At 38.0% G+C, this 15,176-nt stretch overlaps 1 protein-coding gene across 3 annotated transcripts in view; it reads right to left on the reverse strand.

Moving 5' to 3' along the window:
• The window catches only part of DNAH7 (dynein axonemal heavy chain 7), a 235,229-nt gene that overhangs the window by 135,242 nt on the left and 84,811 nt on the right, over positions 1–15,176 (reverse strand). For all 3 annotated transcript variants that reach the window (XM_070581701.1, XM_070581700.1, XM_070581702.1), the window contains exons 23-27: positions 13,689–13,901; positions 10,195–10,304; positions 6,100–6,268; positions 3,800–3,902; positions 3,552–3,679 (exon numbers count right to left, since the gene is read on the reverse strand). In XM_070581701.1, the coding sequence (XP_070437802.1) occupies positions 3,552–3,679; positions 3,800–3,902; positions 6,100–6,268; positions 10,195–10,304; positions 13,689–13,901 (723 nt within the window). The remainder of the gene's footprint in view (positions 1–3,551; positions 3,680–3,799; positions 3,903–6,099; positions 6,269–10,194; positions 10,305–13,688; positions 13,902–15,176) is intronic.

Here is a 15,176-nt window from a genome sequence, read left to right on the forward strand (position 1 = left end):
GAAATAAAACCACACATCTATGGACAGCTTATCTTTGACAAAGGAGCTGAGGGCATACAATGGAGAAAAGAAAGTCTCTTCAACAAATGGTGCTGGGAAAACTGGAAAGCCACATGTAAAAGAATGAAAATTCACCATTCTTTTTCACCATTCACCAAAATAAACTCAAAATGGATTAAAGACCTAAAGGTGAGACCTGAAACCATAAGCCTTCTGGAAGAAAATGTAGGCAGTACACTCTTTGACGTCAGTATTAAAAGGATCTTTTCGGACACCATGCCTTCTCAGAGAAGGGAAACAATAGAAAGAATAAACAAATGGGACTTCATCAGATTAAAGAGCTTCTTCAAGGCAAATGAAAGCAGGATTGAAAAAAAAAACAACCCACTAACTGGGAAAAAATATTTGCAAGTCATATATCTGACAAAGGCTTAATATCCATAATATATAAAGAACTCTCGCAACTCAACAACAAAACATCAAACAACCCAATCAAAAAATGGGCTGGAGACATGAACAGACATTTCTCCAAAGAAGATATACTGATGGCCAATAGGCACATGAAAAGATGCTCATCATCGCTGATCATCAGGGAAATGCAAATCAAAAGTACACTAAGATATCACCTTACACCCGTTAGAATGACAAAAATATCTAAAACTAACAGCAACAAATGTTGGAGAGGTTGCGGAGAAAAAGGAACCCTCATACACTGCTGGTGGGAATGCAAACTGGTGCAGCCACTATGGAAAACAGTATGGAGATTCCTCAAAAAACTAAAAATAGAACTACCATACGACCCAGCTATCCCACTACTGGGTATTTATCCAAAGAGCCTGAAGTCAGCAATCCCAAAAGTCCTGTGCACCCCAATGTTTATTGCAGCACTGTTTACAATAGCCAAGACGTAGAAGCAACCTAAGTGCCCATCAACAGAGGAATGGATAAAGAAGATGTGGTACATATATACAATGGAATACTACTCAGCTGCAAAACAGAATAAAATCATTCCATTTGCAATAACATGGATGGACCTTGAGAGAATTATGTTAAGTGAAATAAGCCAGCAAGAGAAGGATAATCTGTGTATGACTCCACTCATATGAGGAATTTAAAATTATGGACTAAGAACAGTTTAGTGGATACCAGGGAAACGGTGGGTGGGGGGTGGGCACAAAGGGTGAAGTGGTGCACCTACAACCTGACTGACAAACATTAACGTACAATTGAAATTTCACAAGATTGTAACCTATCAATAACTCAATAAAAAAAAAATTTAAAAAATAAAATAAATAAATAAATAAAGAGAGCTGTTGCAATAAGACATGCAAGAGAAGACTGAAGAGGCAGGAAGCGAGGCACGGCAGCGGGACTGGACAGGAGCAGCAGGCATTACGAGACTTTTGTGACACAGGATTCCTGGTTTTGGTGACTGGCATAATCGCTGGGCGAAGAAGAGGGAAGCCTCAAGGTGGACTCTGAAAACTGGTAACAACACTCCTGGGCCTCAGCAGTCTTTTTTTTCTATTTGAGAATAGATATCTCTTTCATTACAGACTAAGACATTTTTCCAAAATTGTTAGGTATTTCCATATATACTTGCAAACAGATGTTCTGTAGCAGCTCTAACCAAAAAGACTGCACAATAGGAGGAACAACAACAAAAAGCTACCAAAGTTTGAGAGCAGCTTTTGGCCTAAAGGAGAAGGAAAATACATTTCCCCAAGAACCACAAGGTGAATATTTTGACACTGGTGCAACACGCACAGTAAACAAAACAGTGGAAAAGTCTGCACAGGGCTTTAACAGACTCAATCAACAACGGTCCCAGCTTTTTAGGACTAGCTACTCACAGATTTTTCCCTTGACAAACACTTATGTATTCACATTGATCCTACTGAATAAAAGAAAAACATGAGTGAATAAAAAAGCAATTCTAAACAGAAATCACAATGAAAAGTCGCAAAATGCTTCTCAGATAAAAGAGGATTTACCAGTTTTTATTTTTTAATCATACCTTCCTCCACCAAGGCAAAAGACTAAAACAACTCATTAACATATAAAAGTGCATGGAACGGAAATACAAAAATACTTGGCAGCAATTAGTTGAACCAAATGTGAACAGTGGAAGGAAAGTAGGATTTAAAGCCAGAAGACTTGGTTTTGGATGCACAACTCCCACTGCGCTATTCTTCACCCTGTACTCTAGGTGCTGGCCATAGATACATAATCCACAGGAAAAGCATGGAAAATGCCCAACAAAGATATGGGGAAAACGTCAGCTTTCACCAATAATCAAAGAACTTCTTTCTGTTTTAAGTGAAGATTCTAATCTATTCAATTAGCAAAGTATTTTGTTCTTTTTACTAAAAAATATCAGTGCTGGGTATTAATGTAAATTAAGAATTGATGTGGGATGTAAATTGTTTCAACCTCTGCCAGAAGGCAATTTAGCAACTCAGGTCTTGGTCCTATGACTCTACCTAAGGAAATATTTTAAAACAGAGAAAAGACTTAAGTATAAATTGCCCATTGTAATTTTTTTTTCCTGAGGAAGATTTGCCCTGAGCTAACAGCTGTTGCCAATCCTCCTCTTTTTTTGCTTGAGGAAGATTAGCCCTGAGCTAACATCTGTGCCAATTTTCCTCTATTTTTTTCTATGTGAGATGCCGCTACAGCATGGGTGGCAAGTGGAGTAGGTCCCCGCCTGGGCTCTGAACCCACAAACCTGGGCTGCTGAAGTGGAGCACGCAGAACTTTAACCACTCAGCCATGGGGCCAGGCCCTGTAATATTTTCTATAATGAAAGAAAACTAAAAGCAACCTAAATGTCCAACAGTAAGACACAGCTCAGTAAATTTATTTACAGTTTGAATAATATTTATAAACACAGGAAAATGCTCATGTTATAATATTAACTTGAAAAAATCACTCAGTATACGTAATTGTCTGATATCAGCATTTAAAACTGGCATTTTAAAAGGCATTTAAAATTGAAGGATACAACACAGTAAGCAGTAGAATAAGTACCTTCTCAGTATTTCCTATTTTTCTAATTTTCTGTAATAACTAGTATTTTTTATAAATAAGTTTTGGAAGTTGCATCCAGTTCATATATTTACTTATTTTTGTTTTGTTTTGAGGAAGATTAGCCCTGAGCTAACATCTGCCTCCAATACTCCTCTATTTTGCTGAGGAAGACTGGCCCTGAGCTCACATTCATGCCCATCTTCCTCTACTTTACATGTGGGACGCCTGCCACAGCATGGCTTGACAAGCAGTGCATAGGTCCGCACCCAGGATCCAAACCAGCGAACCCCGGGCTGCCAAAGCAGAACATGCGAACTTAACCACTGTGCCACCGGGCTGGCCCCATATGTTTACTTTTTAGAGGTATTCAAAGCTTTAAAAAATATTTTCTAAAACAGTTCTCTAAAATATAACATCTGAAAGCAAATATTTTGCATAAAATTCAAGGGTGGCTTGTGCTTTCTTTTTACATATTGACTTTGTAAATTACAGAAAGGAACTAGATAATTGCCCCTCTGTACCTTCAGATTATCCGGCAGTTCTGACCGCCCAGCATATCCAGGGTTCATGGTAATAAAGACAGCGCACGTGGGGTCAAGTTTTAGTTCCGTTCCTTCAAACACTAACATATCAGAACCTGCATTAATACCTGTGGGTAATCAAGAATGAAACGACTCAGCAATTCCACATATAAATGTGACTTGTGCCATTCATTACCTGCCGGATTTCCACTGTTTTGACATAAAGCAAAGGCAAACCAGTCCATTACCTCTTTGGATAGTAAGAATTTGTTGAGCGACCACAGACAGTACTTCCAAATCAATTCTGTTAAACTCATCAAAGCATGCCCAGGCACCACAAGATAACAGTCCCTGGGAGAAAAGAGTAATGAAATTTTTCAATTTTATCTGACTGAACGTTGCATTGAGATGTTGCATTTTCACCTCATCTTTTCAAGGATTTAATATCCTATCAAGGATATTGCTTATTCACCTTTATCTTTAAAGACGGCTTATTTTTTTTTATTACAAATTCACTATTCTGCACGAACAAAGAGTTTCATCAATTGGAAAATTTTCCAATTGATACATATCTTTTTTACTTTCAGTATATTTTTGGCATTTAGATGTATACCTGTAATTTCAAAGCTTTTCTTACTTTTTAATTACAAGTTGGTTTTATTTGCTTTTTCCATATGGACTCCATAGAAGGGATTGTAATAATCTTCTAAATAAGATGACTCCTGTTGCCGGTGAGACTACTTTGTAATCTAAGCACCTTAGTAGCCAATAAACATAGTTTGAAGCCCTAGTCTGCAATCCTAACTCACAGCTACCTCACAAATATGTGCCATTTGCTCATAAGGAAGAGCTAGAAAAGCAGGCTGGAATAGCTCAGTCCAAATTTACTTTTTTAAAAAATTAATTCAACAAATATTTATTGAATGCATATTCTACAGATAGCATATGTACATATGTGTGTTTCACTGAGTGCCTGGTGTGTGCCAGGCGTGATACACGGCTCTTTCTGCACATCTTTTGTGCAAGGAAACTAAAGCTATGTCATACAAGATGTTCAGTGATTGGTACAAAGCCACGCAGCTAATGGTGGCTGACCTCGGACTTGCACACAGCTCCATCTACCAAACCACACTGCGTTAAACAACAACTCCATGCAAGTCAAAGAACAGTATATTTTTATTATTTAGAGAAGACTCTATCTATGACCTGGATCTCTAATACCTCATATAATAAAAGGATTAGAAATCACAGAGAACAGAATGCTTATGAAGTCACATATTCAGTTACACGGACTGTGAGGTTCTTTACAGTAAGACCCATGTCTTTTTCTTTTGTACCCCATTATTCAGCATAGTCCTAACACAGAGTGTCTATATAATCAATAAACACTTATCAATAAGCAAATTTAATACTATAAGTGTATGCATCTATATGAAAGAATTAGGAATATCATTATATAGATTCCAAAATTGAGTAATACATACCAGACTTTTCTTTAAACATTTAGGAATATAATACCTATTCAAACTACTCTTGGATCTTTTAGATTTGCTACTTCTTCCTTAAATAATCATTACACCAATAATCATTAAGAACATGATTAAAATAGCAGTTGGTCATTCAAATGCTTTCTTGATTTTTATTTATGATAATTTTTACTTTCTTTTTTTGACTCATTCTACTTGTTCCAGCATCACAAATGTAGACTTTTTTTATATCCTAAATCTGTTATAAAATTACCAGGCCACAGTTAAGCCGGAAACGGTTCACTGGATGAGGCAGGATTGGTATGCTCTTTTTTGTTAGTTTGGTTATTTTTCAAAATGTTAACTTCTTCTGGAGAAGTTTTGGAAAAGCCAGGATTACAGAATCTTTAAAATTTACTTTGAAAATTACAGAAAAATAGAAATAAAACAAACAAATAAATAAATAGAACGCATAATCCCAAATGGATAAGTTTTTGTGCAAGCGTACCACCTCACATGTTAAGGAATAACAGGCTGTAGCAACAAAGTGCTAAAATGACCAGCTGTCTGCAGGTTTATAAACAGACTTCACATCTTTAATTCCTCCTTTTGCCATCTTACAAACTCATAAAAGTGGGAATTTGACTCAGAATAAAAGAAAAACAAAACAAGGGTTTCAAGTTCACCAAAAAAGTTTAACTAGAATGTGTCTATAAAAGTAAATTACTGAATCATGGCTTGTTAATCACAAGATGTACAGGTTAAAGAAGGCTGAGAGTCCCACAACCTTTACACGATGTCGCGGTTCTCAAACTTTTAGCCGCCACAGTACACTGCAGGGACATGACTCCCTCTCATTAGTGATCCGGGCCCATCACAGCAGGAACGGAGGGGGAGGCAGAGCTCGCTCTCAAACAAGCTCTTGATGCAACCCTGCTTCTCTTGAGAATTACTGAGACAGTACATTAATTTTAACTTTACTTAAAATACAGTGTCTTTTACTTGCATTAAATTATGTTTCATCATAACCTTCCTCTCTGAGCAGTTATCATATTGCAAAGAAATGAGGAGTCAATTCAAACCTTAAAGAATTTTCCTAAAGCCAGGTAATCCAACCCATCTGAGCAGTTGAAAACAACACATTGTTTGGCTACAGCTTTCGCTAAATCTTTGGTAGTTTCAGTCTTTCCAGTGCCCGCTGGCCCCTCAGGGGCTCCTCCAAGGTGCAGGTGAAGGGCTCCAAACAGGGTTCTGAAACATGAGAAAAAAACAATCTTCATACAATAATGTGATTTTTTTCATATACACTCTGAAAAGAGGAAAAGTTTAACCTGAGAGCCAAATTTTCCACTTTCTCTTCAATAATTTCTTCCTTCCCACTAACCTCTGAACATTTTTGACTGTGCGTTACTTTGTCTGTTCCGATATTTTACTTCTGTAAAGCTATATATATGACAAAATCAGAACAAATTCACTTTTGAAACTCAATGCTGACTTCTGGTCACCATGGAGAATTCAGCTGATCCTGAACCACCCAATCCCCTACTGCAAGCATATGGAAATGCTACAGAAAAGAAAACAAATAACTTTTGAAATAGATGGCATTTTTGAAAGAATGAAAAGCAAATCACCAATGAAGAGGAGATGGAAAGCTGATAAAGTAATTAGGCGCTACAGTGTAGAGGTGCATGTTGTTTTGGATCTGCATATAAACACGAGTGTATTTATGGCCATAGAGAAACAGAAAATAACTTGGAACTTAGAACGGAGCAAGGTGAGGAGCTGGAATGGATTTACCTATATAAACCTAGAAGCCTTCAAAGGCTGCCTTGTTTCTAAACGGAAACTAAAATTACTCCAGCAACTGACTCAAGACAGACAAGAGTCAACTATGGAAGAGACAAGAAGCTTACCCTTCATGCAGGGCCCAATGAAAAGCCTACATCATTCAGAGGAGTGGAGTCTAAACGTCCACTACCCAGGGGCACATGAACCCAGATTGAGAAATTACCATGAAAACTTTTTTCTGGACCAGAGAAAACCCTAGAGACCTCCTCAGAGGTAAATGTGAAATCGTTCCACATGGACACCTCCAGAGCTGAGAACATGTAAGACTGTGCGGAGAAACAACCTTTACTAAAATGAGCTCACAGTTAAAACTGGAGCAAGAGAGATCAGAGTTAGGAGTCAGACTCGCAGTGGCAAAGGCAGATGGACAAAGGTCTGGGGGGGTTACTACATACACGGCACTCTGCCTTCTCTGGTATCCTATTGGTTTGTTCAATGAGATTTGAAAAAAAAAAGCAACAGACATCAGAAAATCATGAGAAAAAAAAGTCAAACAAACAGAACTCTGGCAACCTGAGATCTGGCAATGAAAAATATAATCATTGAACTTTTAAAAACTCAGTGAACAGATTAAACATCACAGGAAACATAAAGAAACAGAATTATGCACTAGAAGATAAATATGAGGAAACCACTCAGGGAGATACAGAGATCAAGCATAGAAGTTAAAAGACATAGAAGAAAGAAGGGGGAGAATGGGGAAAAGGCAAAATTTAAAAGGCAATGCTGAGAATTTGCCAGAACTGAAGAAAGACATGAATTGAAAAATTCCCAAATAAGATAAATAAAAACTCACCCACATTTAGTAACATTACAGTGGACATCAACAATAAAGAGAAAATCTTAGAAACTGCAATAGAGAAAATTACCTTCAAATGAATAATAATTAGAATAACAGTAGCAACAAATGCCAGCAGAACATCTTTGGAGAGCTGAGGGAAAATTTCTGTTCATCTACAGTTCTATACCTAGCTAAAATTTCATTTAATAATTGAGTGAAGATCAAAAAGAAGAGAGGCATTTTTAGACAAAGACTGATATATCTCACTACTTGCAGAACCTCACTGAAACAATTACTAAGGATGTTGCCTAGTAAGGAGAAAAATTAAACCAGAAATAAGGCTAAGGAAGAAGCAAGAGTGAGTAAAGACAATGATAAAACTTTTGGTAAACCTATATAAATATTAGCTGTAAAAATATGTTACAGTATACAAATAGAGACTCCTTCTGTCTTCAGATTTTGACTGCACTCCAAGCTGAGAGCAATATATGCCAGATCATTTACCTTATAGATAGTGAGATTGGTCATCTAGCATCAGGGCACATAGATTGCCTAGGAAGACTGCATGGGAGTCCAGGAGCGAGGATTTCATTGCGAAGAGCTATTACTGTGTTGTGTATCTCTCCTCCCTCTGTACAGAGGAAGACAGAGCAGCATTGTCCCTCTCTCAAGCTAAGTAAGGGGGCTTTAGAGAACTACTCAGAAAGCTTGGCACATTGGCCCCAGGAGTTTGTGGAACACAGAAACTGTGAGCTGAGTCACAACTTAAAATACTTAAAGTCAAGAGAATGCCTGCAGCTTCCCCTGATGGCAGAGTGGGAGAAAACAAGGACAGTAAGAGAGATGTACTCTTAACTGCTGGCAAAACAAAGGCGTGTGTATCATCTGACCATTTCCAGATCCCACTGGGAGGGAGCCAGATTTGAGTCATGCTGAACGACTCTTTGCAGGGACCCTGCAAAGGAGGCCCACCCAGAATCAGAGAAGACCCCAAGAAGAGAGGTCTGTGTGTGATGGATCTCAGACAGAGGCTGAAGCCAAAGTTACCAAAAGCCAGCCAGAGAAGGCATTTTCCACAGGTGGGAGAATCCAGTGACTGGGGGCTCCAAGAACCCACATAAGCATCCCCTGGGAGATCTGGCACATCTGTGCTTGTGTCATCACTGAGGGCTCTAAGCAGCCAAGAGATAGTTGTCCCGAAGGACACCTGTCACATACAAACCTACCTCTCCCTTTCCTTCTTCCCTCCTCCATCGACCCCCAACACTAGAGGAAACAAAAATAAGCCACTGGGAGATGGATGCAAAGGACTGGGATAAAAATGACACAGGGCTGACCACATTTACCTTCCCAAATGCAGGCCCTGAGCGGGAGTCAGGCTCGAGCTGGGGAGAAGGGAAGTTTCAAACTCGATGAAAGATATTAACTTTGATATTAGACTTATATGGACTCTTAATATCTGACAAAAATAACACTATTCATTAGTATCTTAGAGTAACCAGAAAGACTAGAGAATCTACCCTAAATTTCATCCAGGAACGGGGCAAAATATTTGATAGAGCAAGTTTCAAAGAACAGTGATAAGAAAGAATAAAATTGCTTTCTGCTTGCATCCTGAGACTGGTTTAGTCAACCACCTAGTTAAAATGACTAAATTTTTTGGAAGAAAATGAAAAAACAAAGTTTAACTTAGTATTTGACAATAATTTGGAATATGGGAGATGAGAACTTGGAGTTAAAGTAGTTAAAGCCCTTTTATTATGCAGAAAGTCGATTACAAAAATGTAAATGTCAACACCTATGACATATCTAATGGAGCTATCCGGCAGGAACGCGTGTGGTGAGAGCTTACAGGAGCGTCCTTGGCTGCAGGTACAGATCTGGGGGTCTTCAGGATGTAGGCTGTTAAAGCCTGAGAGTGGATGTGAACATTCAGGAAACCATGAAGCGTGAGACAAAACACCACATGACAACAGAATTCTAGAAAATTCTCTTTCAGGGAAAGGAACAGGATGCCTCAAATGATCTAAAAGGAAAAGTCAGAAAGTTTTAAGAAGAAAGGAGAAATGAACAATGTAAAAAACAACAGCAGGAGCCGCCTGTGGCCAAGTGGTTAAGTTTGCATGCTTCACTTTAGTGGCCTGGGGTTCGCTGGTTGGGATCCCGGGCACAGACCTACAGACCGCTCATCAAGCCATCCTGTGGCAGCATCCCACATAGAAGAACCAGAATGACTTACAACTAGGATACACAACTATGTACTGGGGCTTTGGGGAGAAATAATAATAATAATAATCGGAACACCTATTTCAGAGTTTGGAAAAAAAAACCCAGGATTATCTGATAATACTTAGAGCTCTAGAGTTGAGTACAAGAAGCCAGCAGAGAAAGAAACTGAAGGCCAAATTGAGAGGAGAAATAAAGGTATAGGAAACAATAACATAGGACACATTTACCTGTGGGAGATAATTCAGTACTTTTAAAGAAATTAGTGGTCTAGGGGTGAGTTAAAGTTATTTCCAATAGATCCTTAAATTAATGAGTTTACCTGTAACATCTGTCAGTGAGGGGAGTAATAACCAGCCTAGGGGAATTACCCAGATATTCATATCCATATCGTAAACCAGCATTGATCATCTTTGTTTCTAAATGATTTTCCTAGGATAAATCAGATAAAATGAAGTTAGCTTAAACAATAAATTTTTAAATAATGTGAAATTTCAAGCTCTTTAATAAATAATAGCCACGCTGTAAACAATATCTTTAAAATTCACTTTTCAGACATCATTTAATTCAGTAGAAGAATTCAATATCTAATTTCCTTGGATAAGTAATTCAAGTCACTGTCTTCCATTTTCCCCATATGCTATCTTTGGAAAATATTTGCTTCTTTTCTCTCTTATATTTTCTTTTTTTCTTTTACTTGCTAATACTTTTAATTTAATTTTTTATTAAGGCATAATTGACATACATTATATTAGTTTAAGGTGTACAACATAATGATTCGATATTTGTGTATAGTGCAGAATGATTACCACAATAAGTCTAGTTAACATCAATCACCATAGATAGCTACAGAATTTTTCTTTCTTCTGATAAGAACTTTTAAGATCTACTCCTTTAGCAACTTTCAAAAATGCAATACAGTTTTATTAACTGTAGTTGCCATGCTGTACATTACATCCCATGACTTATTTATTTTATAACTGGAAGCTTGTGCCTTTTGACTCCTTTCACTCATTTCTCCCACCCACACCCCACCACCAGCCACTGGCAATCACCAAACTGTTTTCTGTATCTATAAGCTTGTTTTTGCTTTGTTTTAGATTCCACGTATAAGTGAGATCACACAGTATTTATCTTCCTCTGTCTGACTTATTTCACTTAGCAAAATGCCCTCAAGGCCCATCCATGTTTTTGCAAATATATCAAGATTTCTTTTTTGGCTGAATAATATTCCATTGTGTGTGTGTGTGTGTGTGTATACCACATCTTCTTTATTCATTAGTCTATTGATGAACATTTAAGTTGTTTCCATATATTGGCTATTGTAAATAATGCTGCAATGAACATGTGGGTACATATCTCTTTTCAAGTTACTGTTTTTGTTTTCTTTAGATAAATACTCAGAAGTGGAATTGCTGGATCATATGGTAGGTCTATTTTTTGAGGAAGCTCTGTACTGTTTCCCACAGTGGCTGCACCAATTTACACTCCCATGAACAGTGCACAAGCATTCCCTTTTCTCCACATCCTCACCAGCGTTTGTTATCTCTTATTTTTTTGAAAATAGCCATTCTGATGGGTGTGAGGTGATATCTCATTGTAGTTTTGATTTGCATTTCCCTGACAGTTAGTGATGTTGAATATCTTTTCATGTACCTGTTTGCCATCTGTATGACTTCTTTGGGAAAATGTCTATTCAAATCCTCCGCCCATTTTTAAATCAGATTGTTTGTTTTTTCGCTATGGAGATGTATGAGTTCTTTATATATTTTGGATATTAACCCCTTATTAGATATATGATTTGCAAGTGTTTTCTCCCATTCAGTAGGTTGCCTTTCATTTTGTTGATGGTTTCCTTTGCTGTGTAGAAGCTTTTTACTTTGATGTAGTCCCACTTATTTATTTTTGCTTTTGTTGCCTTTGCTTTGGTACCAAATGCAAAAAATCATCACCAAGACCAATGTCAATGAGCTTAGCACCTGTGTTTTCTTCTAGGAGTCCTACGGTCGCAGGTCTTAAAGTCTTTAATCCATTTTGATTTAATTTTGCATATAGTATAAGACAATGGTCCAGTTTCATTCTTTTGCATGTGGCTGTCCAGTTTTCCCAACACCGTTTATTGAAGAGACTGCCCTTTCTCCATTGTATATTCCTAGCTCCTTTGTCGTAAATTAATTTGCCACATATGTGTGGGTTTATTTCTGGGATCTCTATGCTGTTCTATTAATATATGTGTCTGTTTTTATGCCAATATCATACTGTTCTAATTACTATAGCTTTGTAATATGGTTTGAAATCAGGGAATGTGATGTCTCCAGCCTTGCTCTTCTATCTCAAGATTGCTTTGGTTATTTGGGGTCTTTTGTGGTTCCACGCAAATTTTAGGATCGTTTGTTCTATTTTTGTGGAAAATGCCATTGGCATTTTGATAGTGATTCTATTGAATCTGTAGATTGCTTTGGGTAGTGTGGACATTTTAACAGTATTAATTCTTCCAATCCATGACCATGGAATAGCTTTCTTTTTGGTCTTCTTCAATTTCTTTCATCAATATCTTATAATTTTCAGTGAACAAGTCTTTCATCTCCTTGGTTAAATTTATTCCTGAGTATTCTATTCTTTTTTTTTAAAGATTTTATTTTTCCTTTTTCTCCCCAAAGCCCCCTGGTATGTAGTTGTGTATTTTCAGTTGTGGGTCCTTCTAGTTGTGGCATGCAGGATGCCGCCTCAGCATGGCTTGATGAGCAGTGCCATGTCCACGCCCAGGAACCAAACCGGCAAAACCCTGGGCCGCCGATCAGAGCACGGGAACTTAACCACTTGGCCACCGGGCCAGCCCCCTATTCTTTTTGATGCAATTGTAAACGGGACTTTTTTCTTAATTTCCCTTTCTGATAGTTCATTATTCTCCTATATTTTCAATCATTTGTTCAATTTGTTTTCAGTATAGAGTGGATATAATTATCATCAATTTACAGATAAGGAAACTGACGCTTAGAGAGAGTAAGTAACTTGTCCAAGTTATACATCTGGTAAAGGGAGGATCTGGCATGTAAAACAATGATTCCACAGTCTGAGGTCCTAATCACCACATACACCGCCTCTCATATAGGTTTCCAGACTTCTGGTTCTTGTTTCTCCCCTCCTCCCACCAGATACCACCCAAGCCTTTCACAAGAGTGAATCTGATGAGAACTTTCAAGTCCATATCTCCAGTCACCAGCTCTCTCTTCACACTCTCAACAGGCCCAGCCTCGCCCACTGTACTAACGGTGCCTGCTCCTCCTGGCTTCTTGATAGTAGCTGCCAACACCACCCACCCAGAGGCCCTGATAAACCCTCCTTCCAGATCATGTTTCTAGTTTCTTGAATTGATCAACAAAAGGCAACTTTGATGACTAAATCAGACTAAAGTAGTCTGATTTGTACATTCTTTAGATGTATCAAGAATCTAAAAACATAGTTTTAAACTGACTAGTTCCAACATTTTGCAGATTCAGCAAGCATAATGATTCATTTCAAATGAGTAGTTTTTTATAATTACTCATAATTTGTGTGTCTATATATGTGTATGTATCTCTATGTAGCTATGCATTTGGATATGGATTTGGATATAGATATAATTTTTGTACAGATGCTATAGATATAGTTTTTGGCTGCCTTAATCTTCAGTCTGGAGAAAGCGTGTTTGGGTATAGTCAGCCATCAGCAAAAAGCCTATATTACTGACATCATTTCCCATGTGAGCAAGCCAGCACAAATTAAAACGCTATGAGCTGAAATTGCTGTGTAATAACATTCAGTGGTATCACTTACTTGCCAATAGTACCTAAGCTGACTTAACCATTCGAAGTCCGAGTCATCATTAACTTGTTTTTTAACAAGTGATGTGAGGACATCTCTAGCATGGACATCCAGCACCACGAGGGCTCCCAGAGTAACGCGATTCTGCTTGGACAGTTTGCCACGGACCAAGGTGACAATATCATCAATTTGTTTGTTACATTTTTCCAAGTATTGCTCAAGAGCCTGAAAGAAAATAAGATATGATTACTCAATGTGATCAGAATCCTTTTGACCAAAACCATCTTGAGCTAGCATGTATACAGACTAGTCTCTTCATTCTTATCATAGTTTTCCATACAACATAATTTAAAAATAATCAATTTTTCTTACTACAAAGGTATTAGGTGAACAAGCGCAATCTGGTCAGATACAGTGGACATACGTGGTTTGTATCTACCCAACATCCTCTTCTCTCCTATTTCCACTCTTCTATGCTCTGTGGTTCTGGTGAGCTGTCAATCATATTGCCCCATCTCTATGGCAACATGAAGGAGGGGATGTGAGACCCAACAAGAGTCAATCATAGTTCTTCCCCGGGGCTGCTATACAGATAGAGAAACGAGTGCCGTTCAGTAGGCTTGGTAGACTCTGAGCATGCCAGTCTGAAGCTACTGCAGGCCTCCATTTCCACTGCAGAATAAAGCCTGCCTGAGATCAGCAGAGGTGAAAGACAGACAATGAAAGAGAGACTGCAGCAGCGAGGAAGCCCTGAGACCCTGATTCCGACTGCTCCTCCTTGGATCCCATGAGTCCTTCGAGTACTCTTGTGTAAGCTTTCTGAGTGGGGTCTGTGTCACTTGAAATGTAACGACCCTAATAAACAAAACATGTAACATTTTAGTCGATGGTGAGCTAATGCCAGTTCTAAGGACCAGGCTTGCTTCGGGGTCTCTTTTCTGGTGGGTAAGTCTAATTAGTAAGGTAGAAACGAGAAGAGGGTTTATGAAAATCAAATTAGAATCGATGAAAGCTGCTGTGCTTAAGGGCAGTGTCCGTATGCCCAGCAGGTTGACGCGGCCTCCTTCTTCCCTGATAACGTTTAATAAGCATTGTGCACCAATGGGTTTATTCTACTCCTTCAGGGCCAGGTAAGGGTAGCAAAGAAACTAAAAGTACGGATGTCCAAGAATGAGGAAAAGTTTAAAGGACAGAGTTGAGGATTGCAAGCTGTTTCTCTAAGGGGCACTTTTCTTATTCCTTGAAATATTTTATCTTTTTTAAAAAAAATTTTAAGGAAGTCATTTTTTCAAAGGTTTGGTGCTTGAACACTATTTCCTTTATATTATTTACAAGATTAATAACTATTAATTTGCTTCTTAAGCAGTGAAAAATAAAATTCTGTCCCATGCATGTTTAAATAACCATAACTGCTTAACTTCTTGGAGCCAATTAGTGAATTTAAGAATACTGAGTATATAAGTTAGTAAGAACGGTTTTGACTCTAGGAAGACAAGCTAT

The sequence above is a fragment of the Equus przewalskii genome, chromosome 17 (genome assembly GCF_037783145.1).
Source record: "Equus przewalskii isolate Varuska chromosome 17, EquPr2, whole genome shotgun sequence".
Classification (NCBI taxonomy): Eukaryota; Metazoa; Chordata; class Mammalia; order Perissodactyla; family Equidae; genus Equus; species Equus przewalskii.